The 17,690-nt window shown below is 43.9% G+C and overlaps 1 protein-coding gene across 1 annotated transcript in view; it reads right to left on the bottom strand.

Annotated features, from left to right (window-relative positions):
* Positions 1 to 425: 425 nt before the first annotated feature.
* LOC141052922 (uncharacterized) overlaps positions 426 to 17,690 on the bottom strand; it is a 53,357-nt gene continuing 36,092 nt past the window's right edge. Inside the window, 7 exon segments of the mRNA XM_073550243.1 lie at positions 426 to 510; positions 513 to 2,678; positions 14,437 to 14,527; positions 14,726 to 14,823; positions 14,904 to 15,027; positions 16,703 to 16,882; positions 17,012 to 17,161. Coding sequence (XP_073406344.1) covers positions 479 to 510; positions 513 to 2,678; positions 14,437 to 14,527; positions 14,726 to 14,823; positions 14,904 to 15,027; positions 16,703 to 16,882; positions 17,012 to 17,161 — 2,841 coding nt within the window. The 3' untranslated portion in view covers positions 426 to 478.

The raw sequence follows: 17,690 nt of genomic DNA, 5'->3' as shown, positions 1-17,690 counted from the left end.
AATGCTTTAGTGCATATAAGACTAAAAGGGATTAAATCGGCCATGACATTTTGATTATGAGCAGCTGAACACCCCTAGCTATGGTTCACTGCTTAAAATGAGACCCATTTTTCCTCACAGATGGGCTGTGTATATAGAGGTGTGTAGATGTCCTGGATTGGGTGCCTTTGCAAAAGGACTAAGAAGCTGGACACTAAGGCAGGTGGGCTAAACAGCACTATTGTATGGACTTGGTGCTTTATGCTTCATTTTATGCTGGACAAGGGCTGTTTTTGAGTTTCCTGTGATGTGGTTTATGAGGAGTGAAATAAACCAGCCAGACTTTAAGTAGAAACTGTTCCACTTATACCACAGATCGCTCCAAATTGAGTAGCATTGTTACAATGGTTTTGTACAATTTGTCCATAACATATATTATATCTCCATGTGTGCATTATTTTTAATCATCAACAACATATATTTTCCAGCAATTAAGTTTTCACATTCCAGGTATCATAATGCATTCCCCGTGTGGGATTTTAGATGTTCAAGAAGGTGCCTTTTTTGGGTAAAACATTTCCCACATTCTGAACAGGAAAAGGGCTTCTCCCCAGTGTGAGTTCTCTGGTGTCTAACAAGATATAATTTAAGTACAAAACATTTCCCACATTCTGAACAGGAAAAAGGCTTCTCTCCTGTGTGAATTTTCTGATGTCTATCAAGATTTGATTTAAATGAAAAACATTTCCCGCATTCTGAACATGAATATGGTTTTTCCCCTGTGTGAATTATTTGATGTGCAACAAGAAATGATTTACGAGCAAAACATTTTCCACATTCTGAACATGAAAAAAGCTTTTCCCCTTTGTGAGTTCTTTGGTGAATAACAAGGTATGCTTTATCTACAAAACATTTCCCACATTCTGAACAGGAAAAAGGCTTCTCACCTGTGTGATATTTCTGATGTCTATGAAGATATGATTTAAATGCAAAACATTTCCCACATTCTGAACATGAATATGGTTTCTCCCCTGTGTGAATTCTTTGATGTGCACCAAGAAGTGATTTATGAGCAAAACATTTTCCACATTCTGAACATGAAAAAAGCTTTTCTCCTTTGTGAGTTCTTTGGTGAATAACAAGGCATGCTTTATCTACAAAACATTTCCCACATTCTAAACATGAAAAAGGCTTCTCCCCAGTGTGAGTTCTCTGGTGTCTAACAAGATGTAATTTAAGGACAAAACATTTCCCACATTCTGAACAGGAAAAAGGCTTCTCCCCTGTGTGAATTTTCTAATGTCTATCAAGATTTGATTTAAATGAAAAACATTTCCCACATTCTGGACATGAATATGGTTTCTCCCCTGTGTGAATTATTTGATGTTCAACAAGAAATGATTTACGAGTAAAACATTTTCCACATTCTGAACATGAAACAAGCTTTTCCGCTTTGTGAGTTCTTTGGTGAATAACAAGGTATGCTTTATCTGCAAAACATTTCCCACATTCTAAACATGAAAAAGGCTTCTCCCCAGTGTGAGCTCTCTCGTGTCTATCAAGATATGATTTAAATGAAAAACATTTCCCACATTCTGAACATGAATATGGTTTCTCCCCTGTGTGAATTCTTTGATGTACAACAAGAAATGATTTATCTGTAAAACATTTCCCACATTCTGAACATGAATACGGTTTCTTCTCTGTGTGAATTCTTTGATGTGCAACAAGAAATGATTTTTGAGTAAAACATTTCCCACATTCTGAACATGAATATGGTTTCTCCCCTGTGTGAATTCTTTGATGTGCAACAAGGATTGATTTCTGAGTAAAACATTTCTCACATTCTGAACATGAAAAAAGGTTTTCCCCTGTGTGAGTTCTCTGGTGAATAACAAGACAAGATTTCATCTTAAAACATTTTCCACATTCTAAACATAAAATAGACTTCTCCCCTGTGTGAGTTCTCTGGTGTCTAACAAGGTGTGACCTCTGTCCATAACATTTTCCACATTCTGAACATGAAAAAGGCTTTTCCCCTTTGTGAGATCTCTTGTGTGCAACAAGATGTGATCTCTGTCCGTAACATTTTCCACATTCTGAACATGAATGTGGCTTCTCCCCTGTGTGAGTTCTCTGGTGAATAACAAGAGAATATTTCCGGTTAAAACATTTATGACATTCTGAACATAGATATGGTTTCTCCCCTGTGTGAATTCTCTGATGTCTGATAAGTTTTGATTTAACTTTAAAACATTTATCACATTCTGAACATGAATATGGCTTTTCCCCAGCATGAATTCTCTTATGTCTAACAATATCTGATTCCTTGTTAAAATCCCTCCCACATTTTGAACAAGAAAATCTCTTTTCCTCTGTGTGAACTTTTTGATGTTTAAAAAAAGATGTTTTGAGGGGAAAACTATTTCCATATTCTGAACCTGGATTTGGCTTCTTTGCTTTAAGAGCATTTCTTTTTTTACTGCCTCTTTTCTGACTTTTATTTCTATTAGAAGTCTTTATTGAATCAGAAGAAAGGACCTTTTCCAAAGGATCAGATGATAGATCTTCGCTGTGAAGGGATGATGGTGTACCTGGAGTAATTGCATCCACTTCAATTGTATGATGTGTGATCTGAAGTTCATCTGATTTAAAAATTAAAGATGTCATTTGTCCCTCTGATCTTATGGTACAGTCATCTGCCAAGAATAAATCAAATTATTTTTTAATAAAATATCATTGAAATTAATATTTTTTTTAACATTTTTCTTATCAGCCCCTGCAGCTGTTCTGCTATACTTGAGGGACACAAGGTACTTCTACCTTACGTTAATTACAATTCTCTGATTGATAGCCTCATTCAATTTTTATATCCTTGAGGGACAAAGGTGAAGGTTAATTGAACAATCGATGTTTGTTAATTTGGTAAATAGTTAGTCATCAGGCATTCATCAGTCCTTGCAGCTTGTTGTTCTTCAAACATTGAAGGACAAAATATGCAGGTTAATTGAACACTCGAACAATGAGAGATGTACTCCTCTCTCCTCTCCCAAAACTGTGGATAATGCCCTAAAGTACAGCTGTGGGTACTAAAAGTACCCCTCTCCTGCTACAGTGAGACTCTAGAGAACAGCAGTCAGGGCACCATGGTTCCAACAGTAGGAACACAGATTTGATTCACTACCCATCACTGAACGTATGAACCCAGGTTGAGATAATCATGTCACTTTGCCACATACCTCAATGGACTGTCAGTTTCGTATGCTTGCCGCTAACTCCTCTCTGTGGGTGTCTGCCAAAAGCAGGGTGACACTGGTTGAGATAGTTGGCCCTGGAAGCCCTAAACTCACAGAGGTTCAAATTCCTGGCAAGCCAACTTAACGGTGAAACTCTATCATTTGCACTATCTTATGTACTTGCTGGGACTGTACTACATGTTATGCATTCCTGGAATGAATCCAAGATGTTAGGTCTTGAACTGACAGGGTAAAAATAGGTTTTTTTTAAATTTATAACCAGAGTTTAAATTTTTGATGGATTCACTCTCAAGGGTCCTCATATCACTAATGGAGTCCCTATTTTATCCAGTGTGGTCAAGTTCTGATAAACATCATGATCAGATTTTTCCTTGAAAAAATGACATTTTAAAGTCAGATTTCAAACAAATTTATTCACATCTAGTAATGTTCTGTACATATCAAATTCATTTGTGGGGGAAAAAGTGAGATCTTTAGATAGAATCTCCATTTGGGTCTCACTAATTAGATAGCTGGACAAGTTGATTATCAATTTTTTCTTGCCTTCTTTCGCCTCTGTGGATATCTTCTTATTGTTATGCTTCATCCACCCCTTTTAATGTAATTACCGTCTCTAAAACCGAGTGTAATGGTTCAAAGGGACTTTCTACTAAGACTGACAAAACCAAATTTATATCCCAAGGAGGAGGTATAGGCGACGGTATAGAATTTGATCTGCTACAGGCTCTGATGAACCTGGCCACCCATCTATCGTTAGCCAGGTCATAGTTGTATAACGCGGCCAGGGCTGAGACCTGCACCTTGAGGGTACTGACTGCAAAACCCAGTTCTAACCCCTTTTGTAGAAACTCTAATATAGCCACTACCGGAACCTCCCCTCCTTGTACTGGCCCAGAAAATGATAAGAATTTTCTCCAGACTCTCTCATAGATCTTAGTGGTTATCAGCTTTCTACTACTGAGCAGTGTAGACCTTGCCCCTACTGAAAAGCCCTTCCGTTCTAAAAGTGACCTTTCAAATTCCAGGCTGTCAAATGCAGCCCAGACATTTGAGGATGAAGGACAGGTCCCTGAGTCAAAAGGTCTTGATCCTCAGGGAGGATCCATGGGTCTGTCACTGACATTGTCCTTAGCCAATAGAACCATGACCTTTTTGGCCAAAATGGAGCTATCAAAATTATCCTGGCTTTGTCTTCTCTGATCTTTCTTAAGACCACTGGTATTAGGCATATTGGAGGGAAGGCGTACAGGAGCCCTGATGTCCATTCTACCCTGAAGGCATCTATTGCATATGGATTGTCCGCTGGACTTAATGAATAAAACCTCTGGACTTTCCTGTTGTTCCTTTAAGCAAAAAGATTTATCGTGGGCTGACCTCACATGTGAACGATCTGGCTGAACACTGATTTCTTGAGAGATCACTCTCCTTGCCTTAAGTGATTGCGACTTAAGAAGTCCGCCTTCAGGTTGTCTACTCCTCTGATATGCAGGACCGACAATGAGAGGAAATGATATTCTGCTAGGCTTAGGATCCTGTCTGTTATTTGCATTAACGGTCGGAAGCGAGTGCCTCCCTGATGATTTATGTACGCTACTGCTGCCTGATTGTCTGACAGGATTCTAACATGTTGTCTCCGCAGATGCGGTAGCAGTCACTTCAGCTCCTTCTCAATAGCCAGAAGCTCCCATTCGTTTGAAGATAGGCCCCTTTCCTCTTAAGACCAGGGATTCTGGAGCCACACGGTGTCTAGATGAGCTCCCCACCCCCAGGAACTGGCATCCGTTGTGACTATCCTGGATGCCCTGTATACCCAGCGAACCCCTCTTGGTGCTGACTCGATCTGTAGCCACCATCTGAGTGACTGGACTACTGTGTTTGGGAGTGTGAGTTTCCCTTCTAAGTGACCCTGTAGCGCTAGGTCGTTCTGCAGTACACATCACTGTAGTTCTCTTGAGTGGAATTGAGCCCACTTTACCGCTGGTATGCAGGCGGTTAGAGATCCCAACAGTGACATCGCTTTCCTGAGTGTCATATCTATTTTTTTTATTGACGCTAGGACTAATTGTTTGATTTTTTTCTTCCTTTTCTTCGGGGAGCCGGCACTCCTGTACCACTGAGTCTAACACTAGCCCCAAGAAAATCTGTACTGTTGCTGGTTCCAACCTGGATTTTTTTTAGATTGAACTGCCACCCCAGAGTTTTTAAGGTCTCCATGACTATCCTGGTTTGTTCCTGACAAGTGAAGGAAACTTTTGCCGACAATCAGAAAGTCGTCTTGATATGGTATTATGAGAACATTCTTCTCTTTGAGATGGGTCGTGACTTCTGAAATCAACTTGGTGAAAACTCGAGGGGCTATTGCTAAATCGAAAGGTAGAACCCTGTACTGCAGATGGGTTATGTGCGAATCTATCTGTACCGCCACTCTGAGGAACTTGCGATCCTGTTCCCAGATAGGGACATAGCAGTATGCGTCCTTGAGGTCTAGGACCATATGTAACACTGTGGGAAGAGGAGTTTTACCGCTGACCTCACTGTCTCCATCTTGAATGAGGGAACTACCAGGTAACTGTTGAGCCCTTTCAGGTTTATGATAGTCCTCCAAGAATTGTCCGTTTTTTTATCAAGAAAAGGGGGGAATAGAATCCCCTCCTTCTTTCCTCTACTGGAACTTCTTCCAGTATGTTCTTTTGAAGCAGTAACACTACTTCCTCTTCCAGACCCCGTTGTTTCTCTTGAGAGGGCTGTACCACGGTATATCTTTGTGGCGGCCGACTGTGGAAAGATAATTTTAGACCTGACCCTATGATCTGCCGAATCCAGGTTCTGGATGAAATCTTTTCCCAGACTAGGAGGAAGTGAGAGAGCCTCCCTCCCACCTGGGAAAAGAAGTCACTGGGCGGACTTCTTGACAAAAAGCCCTCTCTTGACCCATCCTCTGTATCTAGCTATCGCCCTATATCACTTCTCCCCTATGCCTCAAAACTACTGGAACAACACGTCCATCTTGAACTGTCCTCCCTCCTCTCTTCTTGCTCCCTTCTTGACCGATTACAATCTGGCTACCGGCCACACCACTCCACTGAAACTGCCCTAACTAAGGTCACCAATGACCTACTAGCTACTAAGGCCAAGCGACACTACTCTGTCCTCCTCCTCCTGGACCTGTCCTCTGCCTTTGACACAGTGGACCATTCCCTATTACTACAGACCCTCTCATCTCTTGGTATCACAGACTTGGCCCTATCTTGGATTGCGTCATACCTAACAGACCAGACATTCAGCGTCTCCCACTCACACATCACATCCTCACCGCGCCCCCTATCCGTCGGAGTCCCGCAAGGTTCAGTCCTAGGGCCCCTGCTCTTCTCCATTTACACCTTCGGCCTCGGACAGCTCATAGAATCTCATGGCTTTCAGTATCACCTCTATGCTGATGACACACAGATCTACATCTCTGGACCAGATATCACCTCCCTACTAAACAGAATCCCTCAATGTCTGTCTGCTATTTCATCCTTCTCCGCTAGATTTCTAAAACTTAATATGGACAAAACAGAATTAATCATCTTTCCCCCATCTCACGTGACCCCCCAACGGACCTATCCATTAAAGTTAACGGCTGCCCACTCTCTCCAGTCCCACAAGCTCGCTGCCTCGGGGTTATCCTTGACAATGATCTCTCTTTCAAACCACATATCCAAGCCCTTTCCACTTCTTGCCGACTTCAACTCAAAAATATTTCACGGATCCGTACATTCCTCAACCAAGAATCTGCAAAAACCCTAGTCCATGCCTTCATCATCTACCGCCTTGACTACTGCATCCTCCTGCTCTGTGGCCTCCCCTCTAACACTCGCAATCCTGCAATCTATTATGAACTCTGCTGCCCGACTAATCCACCTGTCCCCCGCTATTCCCCGGCCTCTCCCCTCTGTCAATCCCTGCACTGGCTCCCCATTACCCAAAGACTCCAGTTCAAAACCCTAACCATGACATACAAAGCCATCCACAACCTGAGTCCTCCATACATCTGTGACCTCGTCTCCCAGTACTTACCTGCACGAAACCTCCGATCCTCACAAGATCTCCTTCTGTACTCTCCTCTTATCTCCTCTTCCCACAATCGCGTACAAGACTTCTCCAGGGCATCCCCCCTACTCTGGAACTCTCTACCACAACATATCAGACTCTCGCCCCCTATGGAAACGTTCAAAAAGAACCTGAAGACCTACCTCTTCCGACAAGCCTACAACCTGCAGTAACCACCGATCCACCAAACCGCTGCACGACCAGCTCTACCCTTGCCTACTGTATCCTCAACCATCCCTTGTAGATTGTGAGCCCTCGCGGGCAGGGTCCTCTCTCATCCTGTACCAGTCGTGACTTGTATTGTTTAAGATTACTGTACTTGTATGTATTATGTGTACCCCTCCTCACATGTAAAGCGCCATGGAATAAATGGTGCTATAATAATAATAATAAATAATAATAATCTCTGGAGGGCTTGCCGAAGTAGAATCCTCTCCCTCCTCTGGACCGCTTGTCGAACTAGTCTCTGTTATGGTCTCCAAATTGCTGTCTCTTGGCTCCACGGTTCTTGCGAAAGGAGCACCGAAAGAATCGAAATGTCCGGAACACCGCACTGCACTTGCTCACTGAGCCAGTGCGCGTGTCCTGAGTACAAAGACTGTGCACAAAGATACCTGCGGAGCGGGGTCTCAGTGGTGACGATGCATGCTCCAAGCTCACAGGACCTGAAGCACGTGACTGCTGGGGGCGTAGCCTCAGCTCCACAGAGCCAGGAGCTGCAGGGAAACTCCTAGAAAGGTAACTACAGGGCAATGCTGCCAAGGGGCATAGACAGAGACAGAAACCAGATCAAGCCAGGTCAAAGCACGAGATAGCAATACAGTACCAAAGGGTTAGACAGAATGGATAGTCAGGACGTAGCAATAGATCAGAAAAATAGAATGGGCAATAGACGGTACAATAGGGACAAACTGTAACAGAGTAACGATAGCCAAGCCAGGAGGTCAGAACCAGAAAAGACAATAGTACCAAAACGAGAGACGGAGTACAGAGTGAGGGAACAAACCGGGTCATACACGGGAAGCAAACAAGCAATGCAGAATACACGCACACCAGGGGGGTCAGACACACCAGAACAACAGTATAGCTGACAGAGAACCCTGGTAAAGAGTGAGTATAAATACCCCTCCCAGATCCAGAAAGAGGCCACGAACACTTAACCCTGTGAGTGCAGGGCAAGAAACCTGTTCAAACCATGACAGGAAATGGCTGTTTGGGAAAGCCTTTCTTCTTGTCTCCAACTTTTTCCAGTACTTAGTCTAGTGCTAGCCCAAACAAGAAGTTACCTTCACAAGGCAGGGAGCAGAGCTTAAAGTTTTGCCTGCATGTCTCCCGGCCAGCATTTGAGTCATACCGCGCAACATCCCGCATTGGCCAGTGCCGCAGATCTGGCTGCTAGTCTAGCCGAATCAGCTGAGGCGTCCGCCAAAAACACAGCTGCTGCTTTGATGGTAGGAACCGCCTCTAGGATGGCTTCTCTAGAAACCCGCTGCTCCAGCTGATCTTCCAGATTATCTATCCACACCTTCAGAGACCTAGTCACACAAGTGTCCGCAATGGATGGCCTTAATGCCCCCGCCGAGGCTTCCAAAGCTGTTTTGAGAAATCTGTCTGTCTTCCTGTCCAATGGTTCTTTTAAGGATCTCATATCCTCCAACGGGAGGGAAGATTTCCTAGAGGCTTTTGAGAGTGTCACGTCCAGTCTTGGTGTCTTGTTCCAGGACGAAGAAGCTTCTTCATCAAACGGATATGTCTTTTTTAAAGAAATAATTGTCTGTGTTCTATTTTCTGGTCTCTCCCACTCTTTTTTAATGAGACATTGTAACTGCTGATTAATGGGAAAGTCTCTCCGTTTTTTTCTTTGCAAGCCACTGAACATAAGATCCTGGGATGATTTTTTAGTCTTCTCCTCTACCAGACCCATAGTAGAACAGACTGCCTTTATCAGATTGTCCGTCGCCTCTACCGGGAAAGTAACATCCTCTTCTGAACTACTTTCAGAATATTGTGACCGATCTGAGTCCTCTGGCTCTTACCCTGTGGACTAGTCTTGAGATTCAAAAGAGGGGCTAAATCTGTCACTCCCCTTACTGTCCGTGTGTGCTGGTGCCTGAAACGCACTAATTGATCTACAAACTTCCGACTGTATCAGAGATCTTAGGTTCTCAGAAAAAGTGGGAGATTCTTCTGCAATTGTCCTGTCAATACAGTTCTGACATCGCTTCTTATCCCAGGAGACTCCTATCTGTCTTCCGCATAGGGGACACTCCCTATTCTTAAGCTTGGTCTTGCTCTTTTTAGGGACCCCCTATACTCCACCCCACCAATGTGTAGAAAAAAGAGGAGAGCGTAGGAGACAAGAGAGAGAGAAAGAGAACAGGCATTAGTGTACTGTACTTTCTCGGAGCTCACTCACCACTCCGCGCTGAACGGGTACCGGATTCGGAGGTTGCCTGGTGTTCTCAATGTCTCCCCCAGACTAAGGACCCCTCCTTTCTGGAATCCCAGCGACCTGCCCGTGTGCTATCTGAACAGCCCCACTGCTGCTACAGCGTGGTTTTTTCTCTTGTGAGTGTGCTCGGTGCCTCTCTGGCTCCAGCTGCTAATGAGGCTGTAAATGCTTAGGTGAAAAGACCTCCATGGTTGCCAGCATTCACCTGCCAGCTGCCCCTTAAATATCTTCAGGCTTCATTAAGAAGGGTGCCACCCCTTCCTTTCACACACCTGGTTCATTTGCCCGCGGTGTGTCTGGCGGTGTCTCTTTTTTTTTATATATATGTGTATAGACGGCTGCTCGTTCCCTAGGGGTACGCTCGCGCATTTCACTTGGCCTCCAACCCCGCGCGCACCCAGCATCCCACTTCCAATGCACGCCAGGGTAACTTCCCTCACCCCGGCCGCTCACGCATACCCTCTTCTAACCCCACGCGCGCCCGGCACTCCACTTCTGGTGCGCGCTGGGGTAACTTCCGGTGCACGGTCCCAGCTTCTAACCCCACGCGCACCCGGCACTTCACTTCCGGTGTGCGCTGGGGTAAGTTCCGGTGAACGCTCCCGGCCTTTTCAGCTGCCACCAGACCCTGCGCCCCACATGCTGCCACCATGACACTCCACAGCCGCCTCCTACCTGGACCCAGGAATGGAGCGCTGCAGGAGGGAGTGGACCTTACCCAACTCAGGTACACCAGGCACAGCGGAACGTAATCCTGCTTTCACCCGCTTCATGTGGGCTGCAGGCTATTCCCTCAGGGAGCTTCTTTGTAAATACCATTTAGGATGGCTGACGAGGGCACTCCCTTTTTCTCTTTCTTCATCCGGGCATCACCTCATGGGCTGCAGGCATCAGGGAGGGCACAGTAAATGTGGCCCCTGAGGCTTGCTATATATCGCCCGGGCACCGATGTGCCTCACGGGCCGCATAGCCACCATGTGCAACAGGCAGGGCACCGTAAATTTGGCCTCCGAGGCTTTTCCCCACCTGGGCACCAATGTGTCTCACGGGCTGTATGCACCAGGGAGGGTACACCAAAATGTGTCCTCTGAGGCTCCTATCTTCACCCGGGCATTTGCCTCACGGGCTTTGGCCATGCTTCACTCAGGGAGGGCAAGGCAAGTGTGGCCTCCGAGGCTTTGTAGTTTACAGGTCTGGGCAGGTAAGGGTCAGCAATTTCTAATTCCAGGGGGCAGGTAGATACTCCAGGTTGTAAACTCTATAGAAGAAGGGCGTTCAATGCCCCAAATAATTTGAACAGTGTCAGGTGAAGAAGAATGTGGTGGTTTAGCGGTAAAATGTGGATCATACAATCATAGAATGTTAAGTTGGAAGGGACCTTAAGGGTCATCATGTCCAACCCCCTACTCAAGAATTCATTAAACCATCTCAGACAGATGTCTGTCCAGCCACTGTTTGAAGACTTCTATTGAAGGAGAACTTACCAACTCTCATGGCAGTCTGTTCCACTCATTGATCACCCTCAATGTCAAAAAGCTTTTTCTAATATCTATTCTGTATCTTCTCCTTTCAGTTTCATTCCAGTGCTTCTCATGTTTCCATGTGCAAATGAGGATAAGGATGATCCCGCTACACTGACATCCCTTCAGATATTTGTAGACAGCTATTCAGTCTACTCTTAGCTTTCTTTTTTGTAGGCTAAACATTTCCAGATCTTTTAACCGTTCCTCCTAGGACGTAGTTTGCATTCAACTCACCATCTTGGTAGCTCTTCTCTGAACTTGCTCCAGTTTTTCAATGTACTTTTTAAAATGTGGTGCCCATAACTGGACACAGTATTCCAGATGAGGCCTGACCAAGGAGGAGTAGAGGGTGATAAATACTTCACGTGATCTAGACTCTATGCTTCTCTTAAAACATCCTACAACTGTGTTTGCCATTTTTGCTGCTGCATCACACTGTTGACTTGTGTGCAGTCTGTGATCTATTAGCATAACTACCGTATTTTTCGCTTTATAAGACGCTCCGGATTATAAGACGCACCACAATTTTTGAGGAGAAAAATAAGAAAAAAATATTTTTTAATAAAATGGTGGTGCCTCTTATAATCCTTGCATCTTATTGCTTACCGGGGTTGGTGGCTGCGGTGTAGCGGGGTCCCAGGCTCGCTGCTGGAGGAGGCAGGCGTGGAGTGATGCTGCAGGCCGCATCCAGGGATGAGGGGGGGCTCCGATGTGTGCCGTTGCTGCTGCAGAGTCTTGTGCTGGTGTCAGGTTTCTCCACTTGTCCGGCTGTTGCAGGCCTGTGCTGCGGGTGCCTCCGGTGCGGCGTTGTGTGCCCATCGATGCCCGGGGCTCTGCCGACATTGTTCGACAGACCAGAGCCCCAGCATTTCCTCGGTTCCCTGTATACGTGCGCTGAAGTGCCGGTAAAAAAAAAAAATGGCCGCCGGCGCATGCGCAGATGGGATCTCGGGACCCAGTTCTCGAGAGATGAGATCTGAAATCTCATCTCTCGAGAGCTGGGTCCCGAGATCCCATCTGCGCACGCGCGGCGGCCATTTTTTTACAGGCACCACCGCGCGCACACAGGGAACCCAGGGAAAATGGCCGCCGGCGCGTGCGCAGATGGGATCTCGGGACCCAGCTCTCGAGAGATGAGATTTCAAATCTCATCTCTCGAGAACTGGGTCCCGAGATCCCATCTGCGCACGCGCCGGCGGCCATCTTTTTACCGACACACAGGGAACCGAGGAAATGCCGGGGCTCTGGCCTGTCGCACAATGTTGGCAGAGCCCCGGGCATCGACGGGCACACAACGCGGCACCGGACACACCCGCAGCAGAGGCCAGCAACCGCCGGACGCCCCCGATCACAGCCTAGGTAAGGCATGTCCGCTTTGTAAGACGCACCCCTGTTTTCCCCCCAAATTTTGGGGAAAAAAAGTGCGTCTTACAAAGCGTAAAATACGGTAAGTCTTTATCACACGTGCTGTTGCTTAGTTCTATTCCTCCCATTCTGTAGATGTAATTTTCGCTTTTCTTGCCAGATGTAGACTCTTGCATTTTTCCCTGTTATATACCATTCTATTAGTTGCTGCCCATTATTCAAGCTTAAGTAGATCATTCTGAATAGTTTCTCTGTGTTCTCAAGCATTAACTATCCCACCTAGCTTTGCAATATCTGCAAGTTTGATTTGTTTACATATCTAGATTATTTAGAAAAATGTTAAACAACACTGGGGCCAGGATAGAGATTTGTGGCATCCCACTTGAAACACTCTTGTGCAACCATTTATTACCACTCTTTGAGTACGATCACTGAGCCACTTATAAATCCACCTAACCGTAGTCTTGTCAATCCCATACTTAGTCAGTTTTTCAATAAGGATAGTATGAGATAATTTATCAAATGCTTTGCTAAAGTCGAGATATACTATATCTACAGCATTTCCCTGATTCACCCAGTCAGTGATTCCATCGTAGAAGGAAATTAGATTAGTCTGGCATGACTTGCTTGCTACAAACCCATTCTGGCTCTGGGGCCGGTGTCAGAATTCTGTAGTCTTTCTGTGGATTGTCCACTATTCGCTGCTATTATTCATTCATGTCTTGAGTATTTGGATTGTCCACTATTCGCTGCTATTATTCATTCATGTCTTGAGTATTGTCTAGCCTTAAGTCTAGATCCAGTCTCCAGCGCCTGAGAATTGTCTTAGTCCATGTTCACATGTGCAGTACTTTACATAAGTATTTGTAAGCCCAAACCAGAAATGGAAGAATCAGAGGAAAAAGTAAAATACAATCACGTGCAGCACTTTAGCAGATTTCACCCACTCCTGGTTTTGGCTTACAAATACTGATACACCAAAAAAGTCCAAAAATTTGGAAACTTTAAAATAATTTTATTCATCACAATATTAAAAACAAAGGAGACACTGACAAAATAGACATAAAAAATATCATAGTACAAGGAGATAATAATTAGATAAGATATCTAGGAGCCATGACCAAATAACATAATCATAAACAATTTTGGGGAGCCATTGATCATTGTTAACTGGTATTTAAAATCCTTCTTATACCTTCTATGCACTTTATTTCAGACTTTGATTTAGTCTGCTTACTTTTTGTACTTTATAAAGATTATTTAGGGATTGTGTATAATTATGTTATTTAGTTATGGATCCTAAATATGTTATCTAATTATTATCTCCTTGTACTATGGCATTTTTGATGTCTATTTTGTCAGTGTATCCTTTGTTTTTAATAATGTGATGAATAAAATTATTTTAAAGTTTCCAAATTTGTGGACGTTTTTGGTATATTCACGTCTTTGAGTAGGTGTTGCATTATTCTCAGTGAATATTCTTGACACATTTTTTTATATAAGTGAGTTAATCTCACTACTTTGTTGGTTTGTTTACAAGTACTGATGTAAAACACTGAACGTGTGAACGTGGCCTTATTCAGACTGTTCCCAATACTTTCTTCTCCCTAGGATTCCTAGCGCTAATTCCAACAACTAGAACTACCGCTCGCTGTTCCCCGTTCATGCTCCTCTGGCCATTGGATTGCAGCCATACTCAACCATTATCACGACAGCCAGTGACTGAGAAGAATCTGTGACTTCTCTGCAATTAGTGGTTACTACTCACCTGGGTAGTCATATGTAGGAATCTCCTCTTTACACCGCTCATCACCCCTCACATATGTCTCTGTAGTATTAATATGGGTCAGATCATTACCCTGAAACAAATATTGTAAAAGTCACAAACAGATTGAGCAGTCACATCTATGATCAGCTCTAATCCTGCCATCTCCACCGTTCTCATTACACAAGTATAAATCATATTATACTGGTGGATAAAACAAGACTGAGCACAAGACCTTCACAGCCGTCTACACATCATAGGGGAGATCTCATGACACCTTCTCTCCATCTACCTGATGATCCTGAGAAACATCGGGATCTTCTAGTTTACAGTCCTGTGGAAGAAGAGGACGGGGACATCTCTCTGGTGTTGTCCTCTTACTGGATAGAACTAGAGGAAACACATACAAGGATTGAATGCATTTTTTACATACAAATATAGCCATATGTGTATTTAGTCCTGTCTATTACCTGGTGATGTGAGATGCTGGGGAACCTCCATCATGACGTCCTTATACAGATCTCTGTGTCCTTCTAAATACTCCCACTCCTCCATGGAGAAATAGACAGCGACATCCTGACACCTTATAGGAACCTGACATATACAATGATACCGTTAAGCAAGAGGTTTCCCGACATAAATAAAAGAAATAGCAGGTTCAAACTCAAAAGGCAGTATAAACACAAAAGACCTCAATGGTCATAAATAAAGCAACAAGGGATCAAAGAGCTTATTCAACCACAGAAATAATTTTATTAGCATAAATTAACACAAAAATTAAAGGCCCTTTTACATTTAGCGATGCACCAGCGATCCGACCAGCGATCCGACCCGGTCAGGATCGCTGGTGCATCGCTAAATGATCGCTAGTGAGCTTTCATACAGAAAGATCTCACAACGATGCAGCAGCGACGCAGCGCACGATACTCACCTTTCACACACAGCGATCCTGACGTCCTCCCGCCCGCGTCCAGCGTCGCTCGTCGTCACAGCAGGAAGTCTCAGCAGGAAGCGCCCGACGAGAAATGGAGCCGGACATTCTCGCGCGATCAGCGATGGACAGCGGGGGAGCCGGTCGCTGGTAAGTATCACACATAGCGATATCGCTAGCAATATCGCTATAACGTCACAAAACCAGTGACGTTTTAGCGATATTGCTAGCGATATCGCTTAGTGTAAAACCCCCTTAAGTCTGAGCAGAGTATCTCTACCAAAGCAGGAAAATAGGGGATCAATAATAAAAAGTATGGCCAAAAGTACAAATGTATAATGTAAGTATGTTTAAGCAAAGCCTGAGGCCCTGCACAAATAGAAATAATTTTGACTGAAATAAGTGATCAGCAAACAGTTAATCAATGTGCAAAGGCAGAGCCGCAATAAAGGGTTAATGTAAACACCGAGGTCCTAATGAAATCTGGCACCCACTCATAGAACCCAAGCATAGGGTATTGTCCTCATGTGAGGTGGAGGGTGTTAGAGAACGATTGGATACATTGTGTCATAATAAGAATAAAGTGCATGTTGTGCAAAACAAAAGAATTGTAAGGTGCATATTGTTAGGCTGATACTTACAAAGATATACAGTAAAAGGATCCCAGCCTGCAGCCCCTACGCGCGTTTCGCTATGTTTTCGTCAGGAGCACCGCCTGATGAAGACAAGGCAAAACACACTTTTGGGATCCTTTTACTCTATATCTTTTTAAGTATCAGCCTAAAAATATGCACCTTACCTCTCCTTTGTTTTGCACAACATGCACTTTGTTCTTATTATGACACAATGTATCCAATCGTTCTCTAACACCTTCCTCCTAACATGAGGACAATACCCTGTGCTTGGGTTCTATGAGTGGGTGCCAGATTTCATTAAGACCTCAATGTTTACATTAACCCTTTATTGCGGCTCTGCCTATGCACATTGATTAACTGTTTGCAGACCACTTTATTCAGTCAAAATTATTTTTATTTGTGCACTTTGTGCAGGGCCTCAGGCTCTGCATAAACTTATTCACATTATACATTTGTACTTTTGGCTCTATTTTTTGTATTGATCCCCTATTTTCCTGCTTTGGTAGTGATACTTGGCTCAGACTTATTTTTTGTGTTAATTTATGCTAAAAAAATTCTATGGTTGAATATACTCTTTGATCTCCTGTTGCTTTCATTATGTCCACTGGGGTTCTTTGTGTTTATAACATACAATGATACCGTCATCCCCTCCATCACTTCATAGCGTTACTGTATAATATCCCAGAATTCCCATCAGTGTCACCTCTCCAGTCAGCAGCACAATCATCTTGTAGGAGAGTTCAAGGATCTTCTGGTCATTGATGTCCTCATGCATCAGAGGGTGAAGTGAAGGTGTTGTGATTGGGCTCAGGGGTCTCATCCATCCCACAGACACAGGGACCTGACAGCGCTCACTAGAGGTCTTCTTCACTACTGTGTAATCCTGGTTATGGAGAGACACATTAATAAATCTCACTACAGACATTTCCAGAGTCCTCACCTCTCCAGTTCTGTCCATCTGTTATTCCCATAGATAAGAATGATGTAATGTGACGTCATCAGAATCTCTCACCTCTCCAGTAAGCCGGAAGAGGATCTCTAGGGTGAGGTGTAATATCTTCTCCACCATCTTGTCACTGTCCATGTTCATCCCTGATGGGCAAATCTGAAAAATCCACTTATACAGAAGATCTACACTGAGAGGATCCGATATTGTAGGAATCTGAATGGGAGAAGATGACAATGTAACATCATAAAGAATCCCGAGTAACAATACAATTACTGGAGATAATAAGGGAAATATATGAGGTTTATTATTTTACAGTATTTAGTTTCCTATATAGTTAGGTCACACACAACAAGCAGTTTCCTCCTCAAAGTCGGCAGTTCCTCATAGACTCATCTCCCATAACGCTAATTCTCGTCTCATTTACGGACACTGGAATCGGCATTAGCAATACTGCAGGAGATATTCATTACATGTGACAGGAGGAATAACTACTTCATGATAAGGACGACATCTTCATCTTCTACTACGGCTCCAGAAACATATCTGGCCAGAGTCCATCACTGACTCCATCACCACCGGCCGTCTATATGAATGTTCTACGTATCTTTTATCCTGTTAGATATCATATCTAATACACACAGAATAGTTTGAGGCATTTATAAAAGCTGTTTGTGTTTTATGTTTTTTTTTTTCCCTGGGATTTTCAGCTTAGATTTCCCTAGGCGCCATTCCATAGTTACAG

Source organism: Dendrobates tinctorius, unplaced genomic scaffold, assembly GCF_039654945.1.
Source record: "Dendrobates tinctorius isolate UK_male_01 unplaced genomic scaffold, ASM3965494v1 ptg000164l, whole genome shotgun sequence".
In the NCBI taxonomy this organism is placed as follows: Eukaryota; Metazoa; Chordata; class Amphibia; order Anura; family Dendrobatidae; genus Dendrobates; species Dendrobates tinctorius.
The sequence above is the reverse complement of the archived record's forward strand: the minus strand, read 5'-3'. Positions and strand labels throughout refer to the sequence as shown.